This window comes from Microtus pennsylvanicus, chromosome 4, assembly GCF_037038515.1.
Source record: "Microtus pennsylvanicus isolate mMicPen1 chromosome 4, mMicPen1.hap1, whole genome shotgun sequence".
NCBI classification, from domain to species: domain Eukaryota; kingdom Metazoa; phylum Chordata; class Mammalia; order Rodentia; family Cricetidae; genus Microtus; species Microtus pennsylvanicus.
This window is the reverse complement of record NC_134582.1, coordinates 106,765,999-106,785,647: the sequence shown is the minus strand read 5'-3', so window position 1 is coordinate 106,785,647 and position 19,649 is coordinate 106,765,999. Positions and strand designations below refer to the sequence as shown.

At 46.2% G+C, this 19,649-nt stretch overlaps 8 protein-coding genes across 8 annotated transcripts; 3 read left to right on the top strand and 5 right to left on the bottom strand.

Moving 5' to 3' along the window:
• Positions 1–235: 235 nt before the first annotated feature.
• H1-5 (H1.5 linker histone, cluster member) lies at positions 236–2,451 on the bottom strand. The gene has a single exon (XM_075970092.1). It carries the CDS (start codon positions 2,378–2,380, stop codon positions 1,709–1,711), a length of 672 nt encoding a protein of 223 aa, XP_075826207.1. The 5' UTR covers positions 2,381–2,451; the 3' UTR covers positions 236–1,708.
• Positions 2,452–4,880: 2,429 nt separating this feature from the next.
• Positions 4,881–5,307, bottom strand: LOC142848281 (histone H3.1). The gene has a single exon (XM_075970096.1). The coding sequence runs from the start codon at positions 5,295–5,297 to the stop codon at positions 4,887–4,889; it is 411 nt and encodes a 136-aa protein (XP_075826211.1). The 5' UTR covers positions 5,298–5,307; the 3' UTR covers positions 4,881–4,886.
• A 2,817-nt stretch (positions 5,308–8,124) lies between these two features.
• On the bottom strand, positions 8,125–8,922 carry LOC142848282 (histone H3). The gene has a single exon (XM_075970097.1). It carries the CDS (start codon positions 8,919–8,921, stop codon positions 8,511–8,513), a length of 411 nt encoding a protein of 136 aa, XP_075826212.1. The 5' UTR covers position 8,922; the 3' UTR covers positions 8,125–8,510.
• A 954-nt stretch (positions 8,923–9,876) lies between these two features.
• LOC142848284 (histone H2A type 1-E-like) lies at positions 9,877–10,448 on the bottom strand. The gene has a single exon (XM_075970099.1). It carries the CDS (start codon positions 10,419–10,421, stop codon positions 10,026–10,028), a length of 396 nt encoding a protein of 131 aa, XP_075826214.1. The 5' UTR covers positions 10,422–10,448; the 3' UTR covers positions 9,877–10,025.
• Positions 10,449–10,695: 247 nt separating this feature from the next.
• LOC142848278 (histone H2B type 1-C/E/F/G/I-like) lies at positions 10,696–11,146 on the top strand. The gene has a single exon (XM_075970093.1). The coding sequence runs from the start codon at positions 10,720–10,722 to the stop codon at positions 11,098–11,100; it is 381 nt and encodes a 126-aa protein (XP_075826208.1). The 5' UTR covers positions 10,696–10,719; the 3' UTR covers positions 11,101–11,146.
• A 4,747-nt stretch (positions 11,147–15,893) lies between these two features.
• LOC142848293 (histone H2B type 1-C/E/F/G/I-like) lies at positions 15,894–16,288 on the bottom strand. Its single transcript, XM_075970107.1, has one exon. The coding sequence runs from the start codon at positions 16,286–16,288 to the stop codon at positions 15,908–15,910; it is 381 nt and encodes a 126-aa protein (XP_075826222.1). The 3' UTR covers positions 15,894–15,907.
• Positions 16,289–16,572: 284 nt separating this feature from the next.
• On the top strand, positions 16,573–17,134 carry LOC142848286 (histone H2A type 1-E). The gene has a single exon (XM_075970101.1). It carries the CDS (start codon positions 16,587–16,589, stop codon positions 16,977–16,979), a length of 393 nt encoding a protein of 130 aa, XP_075826216.1. The 5' UTR covers positions 16,573–16,586; the 3' UTR covers positions 16,980–17,134.
• A 1,457-nt stretch (positions 17,135–18,591) lies between these two features.
• On the top strand, positions 18,592–19,066 carry LOC142848302 (histone H4). Its single transcript, XM_075970115.1, has one exon. It carries the CDS (start codon positions 18,604–18,606, stop codon positions 18,913–18,915), a length of 312 nt encoding a protein of 103 aa, XP_075826230.1. The 5' UTR covers positions 18,592–18,603; the 3' UTR covers positions 18,916–19,066.
• The last annotated feature ends 583 nt before the right edge of the window (positions 19,067–19,649 follow it).

Genomic DNA, 19,649 nt, shown 5'->3' with positions numbered 1-19,649 from the left:
GGGTGGGTTACTTAGTCTAGGGGTTGTAACCCACCCTGCAGTTCAGTTATTCCAGGGTCCGGGAGAGGCACTATCTGGAAGATATGGGGGGAAAGAGTAAGAAGGCTAGGCAGATTTGTCGAAGCCTCCGTTTATTAGAGACGGGGTACAGCTTCTATAGGGTAAGGAGTTTGGCTTGGATGGGGGCGGGGGCATGGACTCTTGCCGCGTGGTCCACGGTCACATAGGCCAGGAGGTTACGTTCAGTCGGGTCACGTAGGCCAGGAGTTCACAGGTTGACACACCTAGTTCTCTAGATAGTTTGGAATGTGGGGCGGGTTCAGCTAACAGCTCTGCATCAACAGCCAATTTGGGTATGGGGTAGGCTCTGTCAATAGAGGGATTCCTAACACAATTAGGGGTGTGGGGCTCTCTGCAGACTCCCCAGGGCGATGGTTCCTGCAATAATCCTAGGAGGAAACGGCTCCTGACACCACTGTGCGATGCTTTGACTAAGTATAATTTAACTTCTTCATGAACATTCAGGCATTTCACGTAAATTAAGCCTGCAGCGACCAAGAATCCGCATTCCCAATACTTACATCTAAAGAAAACGTGACTTGAAAGTTGTTCCCTTAAAAACTATTTACTTAAGCATTCTTGACTGCCCTCCCAGGTGGGAAACCTGAAACAGTTAACAATGGATCACTGAAATGTTGACAGCAATCCAACCTTAAAACTGAAAACAACACACAATCTCTAACGCCTAAAATCGACCTAATGTTAAATAAATAAAACAAAACTCCCGTTTGGGTGTCACACCAGCCACGTTATTAAACCTTTAAAACAACAAAAGGACTGTTCTCAAGGAACTTCAGTGTCTGTGTATCACCAATGGCAGAACCCAGTAAACATTGCATAAAATGTGTAAATGAGGACCGGGTGGTGGTGGTGCCTTTAATCCCATCACTCCGCCTTTAGTCCTATCACTCCGGGGCGGAGGCGGACGGATCTGAGTTCGAGGTCAGTCTCCTCTACAGAACTAGTTCCAGGACAGTCAAGGCTGTCATACATTGTCTCTAAAAGAAAAAAAAAAGTGTAAATGACTTGGACAGTTTTGCTGCAGTCGGACGCGGCGTGTTTGGCACGGGGCTTTGGAAGAGATGCCGGTACTGGGTGTAGCTCCTTAAGCACGTGTAAACCTACTCCTTGGGGCTGGCTTCTAGAGGTCCAGCGACCCAGTCACCGCCTACATAGGGAAGAACTTCCAGTCGGGCGCGGACTTCGCGGGCTGAAGTACTGCGAAGAACGCGAACTTTAAAAGAAAAGTGTTCAAATCTCATTGGCAATTTAAACAAGTAACAAGTATCTGCAAACGTCACCGACTAACTGTCCAATCAGGGTAAGATTAGAAGAAAACCATGGTGCTGTTTGGCTTAGATTGTTATGCTCGACCAATAAACTCGGTCTCTTTTCGCGCTCTGCGTTACTCAAATTGTGAAAGCTTCACTGTAATACATGTGAACTGTGGAAAACTAAAAGTAGTTTATCACATTAAAAACCTCATCTCTGCCAGTATTTCTAACCTTAGCGATTGAGCCAAAAATTGTAGCCAAGTGCCTCGACTCAAGGACCGGACCATTTAAAAACAGTGTACAGCTACATTCACAGAGCTCTCTGGGTGGCTCTGAAAAGAGCCTTTGGGGCTTTGTTGCTGTCAGAAGCAAACCTACTTCTTTTTGGAAACAGCCTTCTTCGCCTTAGCAGCTTTAGGCTTAGCCGTCTTTGGCTTGGCAACTTTAGGTTTAGCCGCTTTTGGCTTCACAGCCTTGGGCTTCGCCGGGCTCTTAGCTGCCTTTCTGGGCTTCGCTGCAGCCTTGGCCTTCTTAGGGCTCTTGGCCACCTTCTTTACTCCAGCCGCCGCAGGCTTCTTTGCTTTCTTCGGCGTTTTCTTCACGGTCTTCTTGGCCCCCGCAGCCTTCTTAGGCTTTTTCGGAGTGGTGCCTGCAGGTTTCTTGGCCTTGGCAGCCCCAGCCTTCTTGGCTTTAGGCTTGGCCTCCCCGGAAGCCGCCTTCTTGTTGAGCTTGAAGGAGCCAGAGGCGCCGGTGCCCTTGGTCTGCACCAGGGTGCCCTTGCTCACCAGGCTCTTGAGCCCCAGCTTGATGCGGCTGTTGTTCTTCTCCACATCGTAGCCACCGGCAGCCAGAGCCTTCTTGAGCGCGGCCAGGGACACGCCGCTGCGCTCCTTGGAGGCAGACACAGCCTTAGTTATGAGCTCGGACACCGGCGGGCCGGTAGCCTTGCGTTTGGCAGCGCCAGCCTTTTTTGTCGTCTTCTTCTTCGCGGGAGACTTCTCCACAGGAGCTGGTGCAGCAGTCTCGGCAGGAGCAGTTTCGGACATGGCGAGAATATAAAATGCTAGCAAAGTTAAGAAAACCTAGCTCAAAGAGCAAATTTTGCAATGCTCCTTTGCTCAGGCTCCGGGCTTATATAAGGCAGAGCTGGGCTGTGATTGGTGGAGTGTCCAATCCGCCGCCCTCTGGCCGCCGCGACTGAAGGTTACAATCCCAAATTGTGTTTGTTAGTCCCCAAATTTTTACTTACTGCTGAAAATAATGGCACAGAAATTGACAATTTGAAGTTCCAAAGGAGAACAGCCCTCGGGTTCACATACCTGTGTATGCTTTTTTGAATCACACTCAACTGAGCAAAGATATTTTTAAAAATCCCTCCAGTGTTCACGAAGAATCCACCAAGCAGAAGGCATCCTCATAGTTAATTGGGTATTGTTGTAAACTTATACGAAGTAGACAAGGAACATTATTTAAGAGGATTTGTCCACAAGTCCTGCCTTTAATTTTTGCAAGAGTAAAAGGAATAGATGTTTTTGTTTGAGTACAAACGTTGTTTCTGAGTGTAGCAAATAACACAGGTACCGGATGGGCTACAGACTGAAATTAACCATGGGAGAGCTTTCTCTTTGAAATGGCTCAGGCTCCTGGTGCTTTCCACACATTGGTATCTTCAATGGAGAAAGCAAGTTTTCAATTGTTAAAGGTTTTTTTTAATTAGGAAGATTAGACATTATTGACTTTAGGAGTTGTGGAAATGGATTAGCAGGCAAATCTGCATTTGTTTCCCAGTACCCACAGGCACTCAACTGTCTTATGCTGACCCCAGGGATCTCAGGCTTCCTTATAGATTCTCCCGATATCAGGCATGTAAGTGTTGAACATATGTGTGTGTGTGTGTGTGTGTGTGTGTGTGTGTGTGTGTGTGTGTGTGTGTGTGATATGTGGTGTATATATATATATGGTATATATATACAGGTAGGCAAAACCTCATACACAAAGCTTTAAAAAAGTAACTCAAATATTCAAAAACAAATCAGACTTCAGAGGCTAACCTAATTAATTCCGAGTTAGAATAAATTAGATGTGAATCTGACGGGGCTACTGTCACTTCCTATTGATATTTAAAGACAGAAAATACAAAAGATAATTTACATTAGGAAAATTCTAGAATAGTCAGAAAATTATGAGGGTGGCTCTCCAGCCCTCAAATGCATTCGGATGAGACTGCCAGTGAGAAGTTGAAAACACAGAGCAAACAGGCATGCTCTTAAGTAAATAGTCAATGTCAATATAGGTTTGGTTTTGTTTGGTTTTTTTTTTTTTTTTTGGCATGTTCAGATGCCAAGCAGGAAAATATATTAGAATATTGTTAAGAGGCCAACAGTTATATTAAAATTTCAAAGAATTTGAGAAGAACAAAACAAGGTAAAGGGAAAAGGTGTGGAGAAGTTTGCTATATGGGAAAAAGTAAAGCTTTTTATGGGGAGAGACTATCGGTGGGGAAGATGAGCAGAGGTCTGTAGTTAATTTATGACATCATCAGATGGAGTTAGATGTAAAATAACAAAGGATGCTGTTGTTTTATTTTAAAAAGAAAAATGCAGTTTCTTTTGACAGTTACAGTCTTGATCCAGGTTTACCTGGGCATGCAGATAAACCTACAAATGCAGCGGAGGCAAGATTACAAGGTCTTTTGTTGCTACATCTTCAGGTGATTCCAACACTGAACAAGTTTCCTGAGAATTTATCTAAAAAATAAATAAATAAATAAATAAAAACTGCCTTACCAATACTTAATACCTGACATAATCAAGGACGCAAGAGACGCCAAGATATATTTTTGCTAGAAATGATCTGAGAATGGTGTGTACAAAATAGCCAAACTATCATAGTAAATTGTATGACTCTCAAAGTAGGAACTTCTTTAACCACAAAAAATATCATTTAAAGAAAAAAATGTCAAAGATGGTATGTTACTTTGAAAACTTAAAACTTCACTTCTTCATCTAGCACCAGGCTAATTAAACATCAACAGGCCAGGTTGCCAGAGTTCAAAATTAGCAATAGTTCCAGGAAAGCCTGGTCTAGAGTGAAGCATTGCTTGAAAGGAAAAAAAAAAATGAATAGGATAGTTTTAAGCCAACAATTTCAACAACTAAAATCCCAGATCTTGGGAACACTGAAATGCAGAACGGGTGGACGGTAATATACATTAACTAATAACATTTTCAAAGGGTGCAGTTAAAGGACATACTTTTGATATTCCATTTTTGCAAATATTCGTGTGTGCAAACATGGGGCCAGAAAGGATTAGAAACACTTATGGACTTCGTGTCTAAAGGCGACCGAGAATGGAATTTATAGTAATGGAATTGTATGCTTAAGGTGCTCACGAGATAACATTATAATTTGATAAGCCATTGAAGCCTCAAATAAAGAATTGGTCAATAGCATGAATTCATAATTCTTGTGAATGAAGTTTACCAGCTCCTTTTTGGTGATAAGGGAGGGGCTCTGAAAAGAGCCTTTTGCAGAAGAAGACAACCAGGAAATTTATGCCCTCTCCCCGCGGATGCGGCGGGCCAGCTGGATGTCCTTGGGCATGATGGTGACGCGCTTGGCGTGGATGGCGCACAGGTTGGTGTCCTCAAACAGACCCACCAAGTAGGCCTCGCAGGCCTCCTGCAGAGCCATGACGGCCGAGCTCTGGAAGCGCAGGTCGGTCTTGAAGTCCTGCGCGATCTCGCGCACCAGACGCTGGAACGGCAGCTTGCGGATCAGCAGCTCGGTCGACTTCTGGTAGCGCCGGATCTCGCGCAGCGCCACGGTGCCGGGCCGGTAGCGGTGGGGCTTCTTCACGCCGCCGGTGGCCGGGGCGCTCTTGCGGGCGGCCTTGGTGGCCAGCTGCTTGCGCGGGGCCTTGCCGCCGGTGGACTTGCGAGCGGTCTGCTTTGTGCGAGCCATGTTAGGACGTAAGAAGAGCGGAACGAATGAACTGCCTGAAAAATCCTGCGTTTATATAACGACTCTCCCTGCTGGATTGGACAGCAAACTGCTGACATCATAGAACCAGACAAGGGATTGGTCCGCGTTGAAACCCAGTACTAGAAAGGAACTCGTCGCCTACATTTTCTTCTAAATGTACAATTTCCAATTTTGACGTAACAATTACTCTAGCATATCCCAGGAATTATGATCACAAAAAAAATGTTCCTTTGAAAAAAAATCAAAGTATGTTTTTATTGCTTAGAAAAACGAGCCATTTGGCGGTACAAATTTAATGAAAACCTTGAATGGAAAATTGACAAGAAATTACTAATTCCTGGAGTCATCCACACATCTCACACTTGATCGCACGCAAGAAGGGCTCCAACAGTTCTGTCCCAGGAAACTGCGTTAGAAACTGCAGTTCATACTGCCTTTCTCGCAACTGTTGCGGGTTTGGCGCGAAAACATTCAAAATGGTGAACCAGCAACTTCCTGTATTTACAACCCCCGAGGGCATTGAGATTTAACTCGGGACACTGGCTCGTGATTGGCGTTCGTTTACTAGTTACAAAGTTACACGGTTCAAGTGTAAAGAAACCCCGAAATTATTCATACAAACAGCAGCCTATACAGAAATTTATGCTGCCCTGCTGCGCCAGACAGATGGCATGCTAGGTGATGATCCTGTGTATTTTGAGGTCTTTGCAGGGGCGTTTAGCACGGACTTTAGCCAGGCCCTTCTCTCTTTTAATGTGGTCAGATTTGCCAGATACAAAAGACAATAAGATCAGACTGTTATTTTATAAACAGGTTTTTTTTTTATCTGATAGGGAACACTTTGTGCCACCAACATTTATTCAATATTTACCACAGAACTTTATCAGAATTTTCAGTAAAAAGGAAAGCACTGGAACCCCAGAGTCTATTGAGGCCTGTGGGAAAATCTCTCCAGCCACGTCATATTTGGAGCTACCCACTGCTAGCGGGCCACCCTGGCTTTGGAGTCAGGCTCCCAGCCTGCTTCGCTCACAGCAAGGATACAATAGTCTCGTGGCTGAGGGGTTTGGGACTCTCAGTTCTGACCGAGTTGTTTCTGACGTGTGGTGTGCACAGCGCTTTCTTCCTAACGGGAGCTAAACAGCCTGAACAGTGGATGCCTGCAGTGGCAGCAGGGTTACTGGAGCTTACATGCGGTTTGCTGCCAATTGCCAACGGTACTTCTTGTCTCTGCTCCATATATAAATATTTCAGTAAGAGGGATTCAAACCCAAGTCGTGTGCTTTCAATCCCTTTGTTTCTCTCAGCCTTGCCACATTTCCGGTGAGAAGTGGTCCATGTTTTCTTCATTTCGAAATCATCCAAGAAGCAGGGTTTTTGCTCTGTATTAATTTACAGTGTGCAGAGGTAGGAAAGGGCTGTGCAGACCTCCCCGTCCCCTCTCTCTACCAGCGGAAAGCACCCAGACCTCCCCGTCCCCTCCCTCTACCAGTGGGAAGCACCCAGGCCGCCTCTTCTTCACACTTCCAAATAAGAGGAAGAATGACTGAGGATGGTTTTCTCACTGGAAGACCGGAAAGGCAAGAGTCCTGTTTGGTTCCCAAGATTCAAGCTCTTTGGCCCGGTCCTATCTTTCACAGCAACTGAGTTTTCTCCCAGCCACCTACTGCTCTTATCTTCAGTGTCAGTGACTTTGCCTTTACAATGTGTCAACAAGTTGAGAACTCTTGGGGAAAAAAAGTCACATTGAATCTTAACCAGGCAGTTTGTCTAAGTACATTTTGAAGTGTGGTTTGCACATACAAAACAATACACACTCATGTCCCTTATTGAGTATTTCTTATGGAGTTACTAGTTTGTAAGGGACTGGTTTTGTTATCTTGCAGAAAAGGTTCAACAATCCCCTTTCCTTGTAAGAACTACTTGAAGACCAAGAAGCATTCTATGAAATAGGAAGAGCCCGAGGAGCACAATTTCAATTCCTGAAAAAGAAATCGTGGCTCTGATTCTCTCTCTAATGAAAGTTCAAAACAGAAAAATAAAAATAATAAAAAAATATTTCCTGTACTTTAAGGTTCAGTGCCTGGGGCCTTTAAATTAACCTGACAAAAGCATGTTAACAGGGAAAATTATTTACAAAGAAAAGTTTTGCAACAAGCCCAGTAAAGTCAACCATACAACTTAGCAGCTATTCTAAGGGTAAGGGAAGTTAATATGTGGAATGGTAAATGCAGGAGTAAATTTCTGACAGGAAAGGTAACCTCGTGGGAATTCCTGGGAGCATGATGTTCTGGTATGTCAGGCCCGACAATTTAGGGAAATTTCCATTTATGAACTTTTGAAGAAAAGGGAAACTTCTACCAAGTGTCTCCCAATCACTGTGTTCACTGTTTTGGCTTCAACTAATCCTTATGTCTAAGTAATATACTTAGGGTCAAATATTAAGTACCCTGTGCGAGGTATTTTGAAAGGTAGCTAGTTTTGGTGACCTTGGCTTACTTTGGTATTATTCTCCTAGATGAGGTTCAGAGATCAGTACTCAAAGAGTGGAGGACCTGAGAAAAAAATTCCTGGCACTCCCCCACCCTCGTCTTTTCTCCCAATTCTAGTTACCAGACAAAATTCCTCAACAGAACAGGAAGTAGAAACTAGATAGCAGTCCGCAAAAGCTAGGCATTGGTGAAAGGAAGTTGAATCCTTTTTCTCCTTTGCAACGCCGCATTCCATACCCGTGAGTCTACTGCACACAGGTCAAGAATCAATAAGCCTTGCAATTCCCCTTCGCACTACAAGCACCAGTCAAATACTGTATGGAGCAGCATTTCCACCAAACCAGTCTATTTCGTTTACTTCAAACACAAGCACACACACATTGTTGCCTTGGTACATTTCAATAAGCTTTCAGATAACCTAGTTAGGAAGTTTCAAGCTGCAGTATCACTGCTGGCAACCTTAGAATTGTGGGTTAGGGAAATCAAGTGATTTTAACCGCTGGGACCGGCCACTCCTGTGTCACGGAAGGTTATGAACTAAATCTTAAGGTAAACAAAGTCTACTTTCCGAAGATTCTGTAGTACAATATTCAACACGTTAATACAAGATATCCTGGGGCGCTTAGTGCAATCAGCCTCTCTAGTGAGAAATGTGGTGGCTCTGAAAAGAGCCTTTGGGGAAGAACAAGCCAGAGAAAACTTAAGCCCTCTCCCCACGGATGCGGCGGGCCAGCTGGATGTCCTTGGGCATGATGGTGACGCGCTTGGCGTGGATGGCGCACAGGTTGGTGTCCTCAAACAGACCCACCAGGTAGGCCTCGCTGGCCTCCTGCAGAGCCATGACGGCCGAGCTCTGAAAGCGCAGGTCGGTCTTGAAGTCCTGCGCGATCTCGCGCACCAGACGCTGGAACGGCAGCTTGCGGATCAGCAGCTCGGTCGACTTCTGGTAGCGCCGGATCTCGCGCAGCGCCACGGTGCCGGGCCGGTAGCGGTGGGGCTTCTTCACGCCGCCGGTGGCCGGGGCGCTCTTGCGGGCAGCCTTGGTGGCCAGCTGCTTGCGCGGGGCCTTGCCGCCGGTGGACTTGCGAGCGGTCTGCTTGGTGCGAGCCATGTCCGTGCAGAAGGAAGTATTGCGTTACGGACCCTGCTGAAGGTTTATTTATAATCAGAATCTGAAGCTGATTGGACGAGAATACACTGGGCCCAGCCCACTCAACTGTAAAGGTATTGGTCAACTGTTCAGGCGCGTTGGCTTGTTTTTTCTTTTCTAATCCTTCACTTAACGTCTGAAATGGAGATGTTAGAATCTTAAACCAGTACACCCGTCAATCGGGAAACTGAGGCAGGAGAATCGCTTCTAGGGGGAGAACAGTCTAAATTATATAGTAAGTGATCTTGTTGCAAAGAAATGTTTGCAAACCTTTTGATACCCTTGGTGATCTCTGGGCTGTTTGTTTATTCCTCATAAATACGTTGTTTCATACATGCTTTTTCCAGTTGACATAAATGCGAGTGCCAAGTTTTCCCTAGTACACTAAAACGGTAAATAAATATGCCAGGTAATGATTCCTCGCAGTTATCGCTCGTAATCAGTATGCTCTCAAACGTTTTGTTATGGACCTTAAAAAATTCAACACATCTATATATCAATTTTGGGGGTATCAAATTTCCAACTCAAATGGCAAGTGGCCACCGTCAGTCTCAGACCTCTACACAATTATTTTAAAATTTTCACCGGTTTTTAATATATAGCTTAAAAATTCAAGGACTAGCCGAGCGGTGGTGGCGCACGCCTTTAATCCCAGCAGAGGCAGGCGGATCTCTGAGTTCAAAACCAGCCTGGTCTAAAAGAGCTAGTTCCAGAACAGGCTCCAAAGCCACAGAGAAAGCCTGTCACGAAAAAAACCAAAAAAAAAAATTCAAGGACTAATTTTCCATCAACACCATTATACACGATTTAACTCAAAAGAGCATGCTTACAATTCTTACGGAAAAATTTACTTTAATCAGGTATACTAGTAAAACTATTACATATTTTAAAGCAAGGTTTTCAAGCTTATGTGGAGTTATAAATGTGTAGGGGGACACTAAACAAGAAAAAATTTCAGACCAAACTGATTGTTTCCAATCCATATTGCTATTCACGAAAATGCTCAGTTCTTTTAAAAGAGGGAGTGGGTGGCTCTGAAAAGAGCCTTTGAGAAATTTAAGGGAATTATTTCCCCTTGGCCTTGTGGTGGCTGCTCTCGGTCTTCTTGGGCAGCAGCACCGCCTGGATGTTGGGCAGGACGCCGCCCTGCGCAATCGTCACGCGGCCCAGCAGCTTGTTGAGCTCCTCGTCGTTGCGGATGGCCAGCTGCAGGTGGCGCGGGATGATGCGCGTCTTCTTGTTGTCGCGGGCCGCGTTGCCAGCCAGCTCCAGGATCTCGGCCGTCAGGTACTCCAGCACGGCCGCCAGGTACACCGGGGCGCCGGCGCCCACCCGCTCCGCGTAGTTGCCCTTGCGGAGGAGACGGTGCACGCGGCCCACGGGGAACTGCAGGCCGGCCCGGGAGGAGCGGGTCTTGGCCTTGGCGCGAGCCTTGCCGCCCTGTTTGCCGCGTCCTGACATCTCGGAGATTTAACAGCTGTTAGCAACTGTGTTAGGTGAAAAATAGCAAGAGCTTGGACTTTATAGTTTTCTCTGGGCGCGAAAAAGGACCCTTCCGATTGGCTGCCTTTTTCTTTTCATTTAGACCAATGGGAAGCATTTGTGTCATCGCGTTTTTCTATTGGACCATGCTTAAGATGACATCGCCCAAATATTACCCAATTAGAAGTGTGCTTTTCTAATCCTCATTTGAATAATGCCTAATAAAAAGGGAGGCCCCGGCCCACTTGCCATTACAGTTTTCCTGGACTGTGTCGCCATGCCTGAGCCAGCGAAGTCCGCTCCCGCCCCGAAGAAGGGCTCCAAGAAGGCCGTGACCAAGGCCCAGAAGAAGGACGGCAAGAAGCGCAAGCGCAGCCGCAAGGAGAGCTACTCGGTGTACGTGTACAAGGTGCTGAAGCAGGTCCACCCCGACACCGGCATCTCTTCCAAGGCCATGGGCATCATGAACTCGTTCGTCAACGACATCTTCGAGCGCATCGCGGGCGAGGCGTCGCGCCTGGCGCATTACAACAAGCGCTCGACCGTCACGTCCCGGGAGATCCAGACGGCCGTGCGCCTGCTGCTGCCCGGGGAGCTGGCCAAGCACGCCGTGTCCGAGGGCACCAAGGCCGTCACCAAGTACACCAGCTCCAAGTGAGCGCACCGACCTCACCCTTAACCCAAAGGCTCTTTTCAGAGCCACATACTTTCTCAAAGAGGAGCTGTTTTGCTTCTAAACTAATTGGCAACAGTGACTGACCTTGTTTATGCTTAGGAGGTTAGTTTTGTCTGGGTCCTGGTGCTAAAACTGTACACACTCGCGGCACTAACATTGCTTTTGAAATTCCAGATCCCACAGAGTGGGAATTTGCCCTGCCTTGTCCGTGTTATTATGAGGTAATAGTACTTTAAATCCCCTTGATAACTGCTAAAGCTGAAATACAGCTTTTATTCAAAGTTACCTGTTTTTCTCTTATAGCTAGGTTTTAGGTCCCAGAGCTCTGCATGTGAGATGATGCTTACTGAAGATGTTAGAGGCACAGTCCAATGCAACGGGTCCCATTTTCTTTGTTTACACTAAGTTTTGTTTGGTTTGACATCAGGTATCACCACTTACCTCTAATTAAATGGATCTTACTGCTTCAGACATCATGAGTAGCTGAAATTAAAATCCTCTATCACCAGGCTTGGTCTTAAAACGACCCCGCACTTAGAAAAGTAGAAAAGGTTTTTTTTTTCCGTTTTCTTAAGTGGTTTGTTACTTACATAATTTTCTTGTTTCTCCTTCACTGTACTTATTTCTTGATTTTAAGATTTTGTGTGTGTGGTTTGTATATAAATATATTCTTAAATATATACTCTACTGATAAAATTGAAAATGGATTGTGGAGGAGAAAACACCAAAGAGGGTCTTAATGTGACTTAGTTTGCAATTGTGTTTGAGTTTTCTGAGCACCAAATAGTCAATTAAGGTTTATTCAAAAAGAAATTTGGGTGGAAAAAGTCATTTTCTTTACATTCTCTAGTCTGGTATATGCAAATAAAGTATAAGAACAACTTGAACTAGTTGAATATCAAACATATGTTAGGACACTACTTCTGAAAAATGTATGTCAGCTACTGTCTGACTGGTGAGACGTTGGTAAAGCCTAACCATTTTCCCTAATCATCCCCATTAATCTCTACAGCATATTGTGTGACAAAATCTGTTGTTATCCTTTCTTTAAAGATGAGGAAATTAAAATGACCAAACTGAAGTCACAACATAAATTCAATATTGTCTGAGGTGAAACCAAACTGAAAGACCCATCAAAATATGGTCCTGAGAAAGAACTACTTACTACATTATTAAATAAATGTTTTTATTTGTCCCAGAATGTAATACAATTGCATCCATTTGTTTCTTCATTTGGGTTTGGGTTTTCTGGGGATGGCTTATTTGCGCCCCCCCCCCCCCATTTTGTGTATGCGAACGAGAGAGGAGTCTTGCTCTGTAGCAAGGCTTAAGGAGAAAGCCTCCTTCCTCATCTATATTCATCTCCATCAGCTGCAGTTTAGAGATTTAAGACTTTCAGCTGAATTCCTGTGGAGGGTAAACTTTCCTTCTCAGAGTGTGCCATGATTAAGTAGATGATGATAAACAGAGAAGCCAAAGAAAAGTGTGTACATCTATTGCATGAAAGCAAAGTGAATGAATACCTACACTTCAGAGATATCTTGAAGTCTATATTCTTTTACAGTGGAAGAGGGAGAAAATACTGGAAAACTGGTGGAAAGGAACTGACCTGGGGCATGCTCTTGGGAAATCACTTGCAGCAAGTCTACATGAGCAGGGAGTTGATCTTAAGTCTCTGCTGAGACAGTCTGTACTTGAGGTACATTTGAAAGAAAGCCACATTGTGGTAACTTCTAGGCATTTGCCTTTGTTCATTTAAGGGAAACAAGTCCGCCCTGAATTTAATGGTTCTCAAACACCCTCAGTCGGCAGTGCAAAGGACGTAATTTGGGGTAGCGTTTAGCAAATTCCTTCACTTCATATCTGTATATAAAAAGACAAATACTTCTATTTGGATATGTACTATTAGTCTCAGGAGCAAAAGGAAGAGAAACATACCTCACTACTGCATCACAGCACAGGAAGTTCCTTAATATTGTGAGGGTCCCAACTCGTGTGCTACCAAGTCCTCAGTCCAACCTACCTTTGTCTGAACCTCGGCTCCTTTGCTCTCACTTTTGAGCTGGTGATGAGCGGCCTTGGGTATCCTAGCAACTGCTGGGCCTGCTCTCCGAGCTCCTTCTCAGTCATTCCTTAGATGCAATTTCGACCTGACTTATTTAAGTCTTTCACAGCCCTCATTAGGGGCGCCTGGCCTTTCTTCACTTCCACTGGACCTGGACATCAGTAGGTTTGTTCCTCGTGGTTCTAGAATGCTATCCTCCCTAACAGTTCCAAAACTCGAGGTTCAGGTAAGCTGCAACACCCTTTCCATTGGGTTTGCTGCCACCTCATAGTATGGAAAGTAATAATTTATTCCTTGAAGTGAAGTTTTGGGTATTTCTCATCTTTTTAAGTTTTGGATCCTTGGTGCTGAGCCTAACATAATTAACATAATAGGTAAAGCCCACATGTTTTTGGTGAATGAAGGAAGGACACTGGCCATAATTCCTGTTTATTTCATCCCTGCAGGAAGTAAAAGCATTCAGAGAAGGTAAATGCATCCATGAAGTAGCACACGATGTAACTGCAAACGTCCATGGAATCAAGCTGTCAGTGTATTCACCCAGCAGGGTCATGCTTTGAGTGAGCTGGGAAAGGGGACTGCCACCGTTTAGTGGTTAGTTTTTGTCAACTTGACATCAACTGCAATCCCACTGAGAAAAGGGAACCTCAACAGAGGAACTGCCTCCATCAGATGAGCCTGAAGGGCATTTTCTTGATTTATCACTAATGTACGGCGGCCAAGCTGACTTTAGGTAGTGCCACCGTGGCCAGCTGCTGAAGGCTGTATAAGGAAGCTGGTATAGTACAAAGAATTGGAGTAAGTCAGAAAACAGGATCCCTCTATGGTCTTTGCTTTAGTTTCTTTCTGCCTGCCTGTCTGTGGTGGCCCACAAGTGGCTCAGTTTCCATCTGGAGGCCATTCAAATTTAAGTCATTTAAATTCAGGCTTCCCTGCTCTGCCTGCTCCACTATCCTTGAGAGCTGTGAGAATGTTCTGATTAAGCCATGGGAAAGAGCATTTTGCCCACAAGAAAGAACACATTATCTACTAAGATACAGGCTGCTGACTGCCAGCCAAAGGCATATCCAGATGAAAAAAAGAAGCTGCTTGCTTCTAGCAGTTAGCAATAGATAGTAACCACTTGTTCATTCTTCCAAGGACAGAGAAGGGAGGTGATTAACTGACTGCATGGGCTTTGTTCTGCTTTCTGTCCTTAATCTGTATAGAAGCAGGTTCTGAAATAAACTCTGGGCTGTTTGGTATTGGCCAAGAGGCCTCTCGAATCTATCCTGTGTCTCTGTCTCATTTCCCTTCGTCCACCATTTCCTCCATCTCTCCCACCCTTCCAGGTACTCAGGTTGACTGCAATGTTAAAGATTGTTTTCCATGAAGCTCTACTGCCCTCTCGAGGCAGGTGTTGACAACACATGGGTGCTTTGCGTCTCTGGAACATAAAATTGACATTTCACATTTTGCAAGGCAAGAAAGTCAGAGACTGCCGGGCGATGGTGGCGCACGCCTTTAATCGCAGCACTCGGGAGGCAGAGGCAGGCGGATCTCTGGGAGTTCGAGACCAGCCTGGTCTACAGAGCTAGTTCCAGGACAGGCTCCAAAGCCACAGAGAAACCCTGTCTCGAAAAAAACAACAACAAAAAAGTCAGAGACTGAAGTCCTGCAGTGCCAAGAGCAATTGTTGCCACGCAGAATGATCCCGAGGCCCTCCTATTGTTGGCGAACGTTTGGTCAAGTTTCCTGGGGAATCCTGTTGGGCAGTGAAATCCTTGCTCAGCTGTGCCTTCCACTGAAGCATACTCTCAAAGACATATTTTCTTATGAAATGAAGCTTCACACCTGCCAACTGGATGTCCTGAGAACGCAATTTTCCAAACTTGAGCTATCAGATGGCAAATGTGACTCTCTGCAGCGGTGGGTCGTGTTGAGCGTCCCAGTACAATCAACATCCGTTGCCAGATGTGTGAGCCAATCGGATGTGACCTCAAGCCTCTTTCCACCTAAATCTGCAAACTTCCCAGATTTCAGCAGTGTTCAATCCTAATAACTGACCCCAGAATCGGAGATTATAATACAAACTAACAAACGGAAGACCAGGAATTTACCAAGGCACACACCCTGAATCATAGCAACCAGGAGGCAGAGGCGGGTGTCTTTAGTTCGAGGCCAGCCTGTCCTACAGAACAAGTTCCAGGACAGTCACGTTTACACAAAGAAACGCTGTCCTGAAAAACAGGAAATGAACATGGTGATTATAGAGGGTTTTTTAAAGCTCGGAACCCACTCGCCCCACAATATTCCCTGGTTAAAAACAGTATTTAATGCACGTGTACAGTTTGATACTCCCTATCACAAAAAAACACAACCTTTAAGGAAAAAGACCGCAGTTGCCTTACTCGCTGGCCTACACTCTTCTTTAGGTTAGCCAACAAGTTTTGAACATAGGTCCAGTAACTAACGGATGACCAGGAACGTACCTGCCGCCTTTGCCTTATTCGTTTTCATTCACTTTTTGGAAAGGCAGAAGAGGCCGAGGGTGTGGGCAGGAGCTTTGTGGACACTTGGTATCAGCAAACCCACAGGGTATCACAGGGGACAGGCTGAACGGTAAAAGGAAAAAGAACTTAAAAACGTCCCCACGTCCGCAAGAAAAGACGCGAGTGCAACAACCTTTTTTAGTGAGAGTGTAGGTGGCTCTGAAAAGAGCCTTTGGGGTTGGAGTCAGAGCGCTCACTTGGAGCTGGTGTACTTGGTGACGGCCTTGGTGCCCTCGGACACGGCGTGCTTGGCCAGCTCCCCGGGCAGCAGCAGGCGCACGGCCGTCTGGATCTCCCGGGACGTGATGGTCGAGCGCTTGTTGTAATGCGCCAGGCGCGACGCCTCGCCCGCGATGCGCTCGAAGATGTCGTTGACGAACGAGTTCATGATGCCCATGGCCTTGGAAGAGATGCCGGTGTCGGGGTGGACCTGCTTCAGCACCTTGTACACGTACACCGAGTAGCTCTCCTTGCGGCTGCGCTTGCGCTTCTTGCCGTCCTTCTTCTGGGCCTTGGTCACGGCCTTCTTGGAGCCCTTCTTCGGGGCGGGCGCGGACTTCACTGGCTCAGGCATGGCGACACAGTCTAGCAGAACTGTAACGGCGAGTGGGTCGGCGCCTCCCTTTTTATAAGGCGTTATTCAAATGAGGATTAGAAAAGCACACTTCTAATTGGGTAATATTTGGGCTATGTCATCTTAAGCATGGTCCAATAGAAAAACGCGATGACACAAATGCTTCCCATTGGTCTAAATGAAAAGAAAAAGGCAGCCAATCGGAAGGGTCCGTTTTCGCGCCCAGAGAGAACTATAAAGTCCAAGCTCTTGCTACTTTTCACCTAACACAGTTGCTAACAGCTGTTAATTCTCCGAGATGTCAGGACGCGGCAAACAGGGCGGCAAGGCTCGCGCCAAGGCCAAGACCCGCTCCTCCCGGGCCGGCCTGCAGTTCCCCGTGGGCCGCGTGCACCGTCTCCTCCGCAAGGGCAACTACGCGGAGCGGGTGGGCGCCGGCGCCCCGGTGTACCTGGCGGCCGTGCTGGAGTACCTGACGGCTGAGATCCTGGAGCTGGCTGGCAACGCGGCCCGCGACAACAAGAAGACGCGCATCATCCCGCGCCACCTGCAGCTGGCCATCCGCAACGACGAGGAGCTCAACAAGCTGCTGGGCCGCGTGACGATCGCGCAGGGCGGCGTCCTGCCCAACATCCAGGCGGTGCTGCTGCCCAAGAAGACCGAGAGCCACCACAAGGCCAAGGGAAAGTAATTTGACAACCATCAGAACTTTAAGAAACCTCAGACCCAAAGGCTCTTTTCAGAGCCATCTACAATGTCTCTTAAAGCGCTGAACATTTTTTAACAGTGATACTTTCATATCCAAGGTTCCTGGTGATGTTTCTCTTTTAACATGTTGGCGATTTCTGTCCCTGGAAAGGTGCGTCAGTATTTGGACCTATGATTAACAATTCTGGCGGTGATGCTGCACGCCTTTTCTCATTATGCTACATCAGGGCCAGATGGATCTCTTTATTCCAAAACAACGCAAAATTAAGGTTTAGCCGATCTAGTTTTAACCTGTTAGTTTCCCATCTGGAATTTAGCATTGGACATTACACGTTCATTATTTTTCTTTTGTACTTAACCTATTTCAACCATGGGGGGTTCGAAGAAAAATGTTGACAATATCGTGGTACGACTCAGGTGGCCACTTTTAAATTTTGAACCTGTAGGTTTTGTTGTTGCCTTCTGAGACAGGGTTTCTGTGTTGTATCCCTGTCTGTCCCTGAGCTCACCGTGGCCTCGAGTTAGACATCCGCCTGCCCCTGCCTCCAGAATGCTGGGATAAAGGCACAAAGGGCTAATAAATCTTGGTTTGTGTTTGTTTTTCGAGATCGGGGTTCTCTGTGTAGTCAGGGCAGATCAAGCTGGCTAGATGCTCCTGCCCATACCTCAGAAGTCTGGCTGTGGTCAAATACGGGCACCACCGCCTCAGTGCTGTGTAGTCTGAATGAATGAATAAATGAATGAATGAATGAATGAATGAATGAATGAATGAATGAATGAATGAATGAGACTATTTTTGGTCATTCAATTATTCGGTTTTTAATCTATATCTCTAAAGTGAAAAATCATACTTATGCCCAAATAGTGGAAAGAATAAAATTGCTACAATTTTGCCTTTGTAAGAATTATTATATATACAGTGTTCTGCCTGCAGACCAGAAGACGACCCAGATCTCATAGATGGTTGTGAACCACTGTGTTGTTGGTGGGAACTAAACTCTGCACCTCTGGAAGAGCAATCTGTGCTCTTAACCTCTAAAACATCTCTCCAGCCGTTATTTCTTTATATTTGTTTTATTTTTAAATTTTTTGCTTTTGTATTCCAAGACGGCTTCTCCGTGTGTACTGCAACTCACTCTGTACATGTAGACCAGGCCGGTTTGAACTCAGAGATCCGCCTGCCTCTGCCTCTCGAGTGCTGGGATTGAAGGCGTGCGCCACCACCTCCCGCCGCCTCTGTATATTTTATAATAAATTGCGTTTTATACCGACAAGTCAGGGATCACATTGAAAGAAAATTGTCAAAAGCTCTTTAAAAATTCGCAAACATTGACTGCGCGCCTGACTTCCGTTGTTCGATACGTGTGAATTAAGTAAGCATGGTCCTATACAAATAATACTAAAGAAGAATATTAAAAGATAGTGGGATTAGCTTCCTTTCCGTCTATAATCTGTAGTGTTAAATTGATGCTGAGGGCCCCTCCCCCAGACACGGGTAGTTCCCGCCACTGCGCTTCCTGTTTTCACTCCGGTCCGCACATTCCCTATAAGAGAGCCCTGGTGGCTAAGGCACGCCGTCAGTCGGGTTTTCTTCCTCTGAGTTAGAGATGTCTGGTCGTGGTAAAGGCGGCAAAGGTCTTGGCAAGGGCGGCGCCAAGCGCCACCGCAAGGTCCTGCGCGACAACATCCAGGGCATCACCAAGCCCGCCATCCGCCGCCTGGCCCGGCGCGGAGGAGTCAAGCGCATCTCCGGCCTCATCTACGAGGAGACCCGCGGGGTGCTGAAGGTGTTCCTGGAGAACGTGATCCGCGACGCGGTCACCTACACGGAGCACGCCAAGCGCAAGACCGTCACCGCCATGGATGTGGTCTACGCGCTCAAGCGCCAGGGCCGCACCCTCTACGGCTTCGGCGGCTGAGCTGCTCTAAGTAGTAGCTTTTGTCGATTGCTTTCCAAAGGTCCTTTTCAGGGCCAACCACCTGTCTCCCTGAAGAGCTGGGACATTGTCGTGAGCTCATCCTCTCCTTGTGGGCTGTGACGGTCTTTCACACAGTGCCTCATGTTGCTGTCGGTAGCGCGGTTAGCTGCTTAGTTGGTTTGCGTCTGTTCCTGTTTGTCCAGGTTGTGAAAGTTAAGTATAGCACTGCAGGTAACTTGGAATGTCGGTTCAGCTGTCTGTAGACATACAGTTCATAGGAGTGCTCGTGGTATGTTACGTTAGTGAGATCTTCCAACAGGAGTTTCCTCCTTTACAGAAAAACTTGCTTTATAACTTTACATTACATACCCACGGAGGCCCCCTACTGGCCAACCTGGGTAACAACATTGTATTGCCCAACAGTGGGAATATTCAACCATCCGATCTTAATCTGGACATGCTTTTAATTGGAGCAAAACGAACCCAGCTCTACAGAAACAGACTGGGTTGTCTGTCTTAATAGTGTTCGCACAAGAGCTATTCCCGGGTCTGGCAGTTGCTAGCGTGTTTTTCCTTACCCCCATTAAATGCCTTTCTTAACTGTTGCTTCTGTTTCCGGCTGTGAAATATTTCAGGTTGGCCTCTGCTACTGCGGGATTTAGTCGGTAGAGAAAACGAACCCAACCAAGACCCTTAGTTTGTATTTGCATGGTTTGGAGTGATAATGTTTTACG

What these genes read in the sequence shown, in the direction of transcription:
- H1-5 (XM_075970092.1), bottom strand. Translation starts at nt 2,380, where the DNA reads ATGTCCGAAACTGCTCCTGCCGAGACTGCTGCACCAGCTCCTGTGGAG.
- LOC142848281 (XM_075970096.1), bottom strand. Translation starts at nt 5,297, where the DNA reads ATGGCTCGCACAAAGCAGACCGCTCGCAAGTCCACCGGCGGCAAGGCC.
- LOC142848282 (XM_075970097.1), bottom strand. Translation starts at nt 8,921, where the DNA reads ATGGCTCGCACCAAGCAGACCGCTCGCAAGTCCACCGGCGGCAAGGCC.
- LOC142848284 (XM_075970099.1), bottom strand. Translation starts at nt 10,421, where the DNA reads ATGTCAGGACGCGGCAAACAGGGCGGCAAGGCTCGCGCCAAGGCCAAG.
- LOC142848278 (XM_075970093.1), top strand. Translation starts at nt 10,720, where the DNA reads ATGCCTGAGCCAGCGAAGTCCGCTCCCGCCCCGAAGAAGGGCTCCAAG.
- LOC142848293 (XM_075970107.1), bottom strand. Translation starts at nt 16,288, where the DNA reads ATGCCTGAGCCAGTGAAGTCCGCGCCCGCCCCGAAGAAGGGCTCCAAG.
- LOC142848286 (XM_075970101.1), top strand. Translation starts at nt 16,587, where the DNA reads ATGTCAGGACGCGGCAAACAGGGCGGCAAGGCTCGCGCCAAGGCCAAG.
- LOC142848302 (XM_075970115.1), top strand. Translation starts at nt 18,604, where the DNA reads ATGTCTGGTCGTGGTAAAGGCGGCAAAGGTCTTGGCAAGGGCGGCGCC.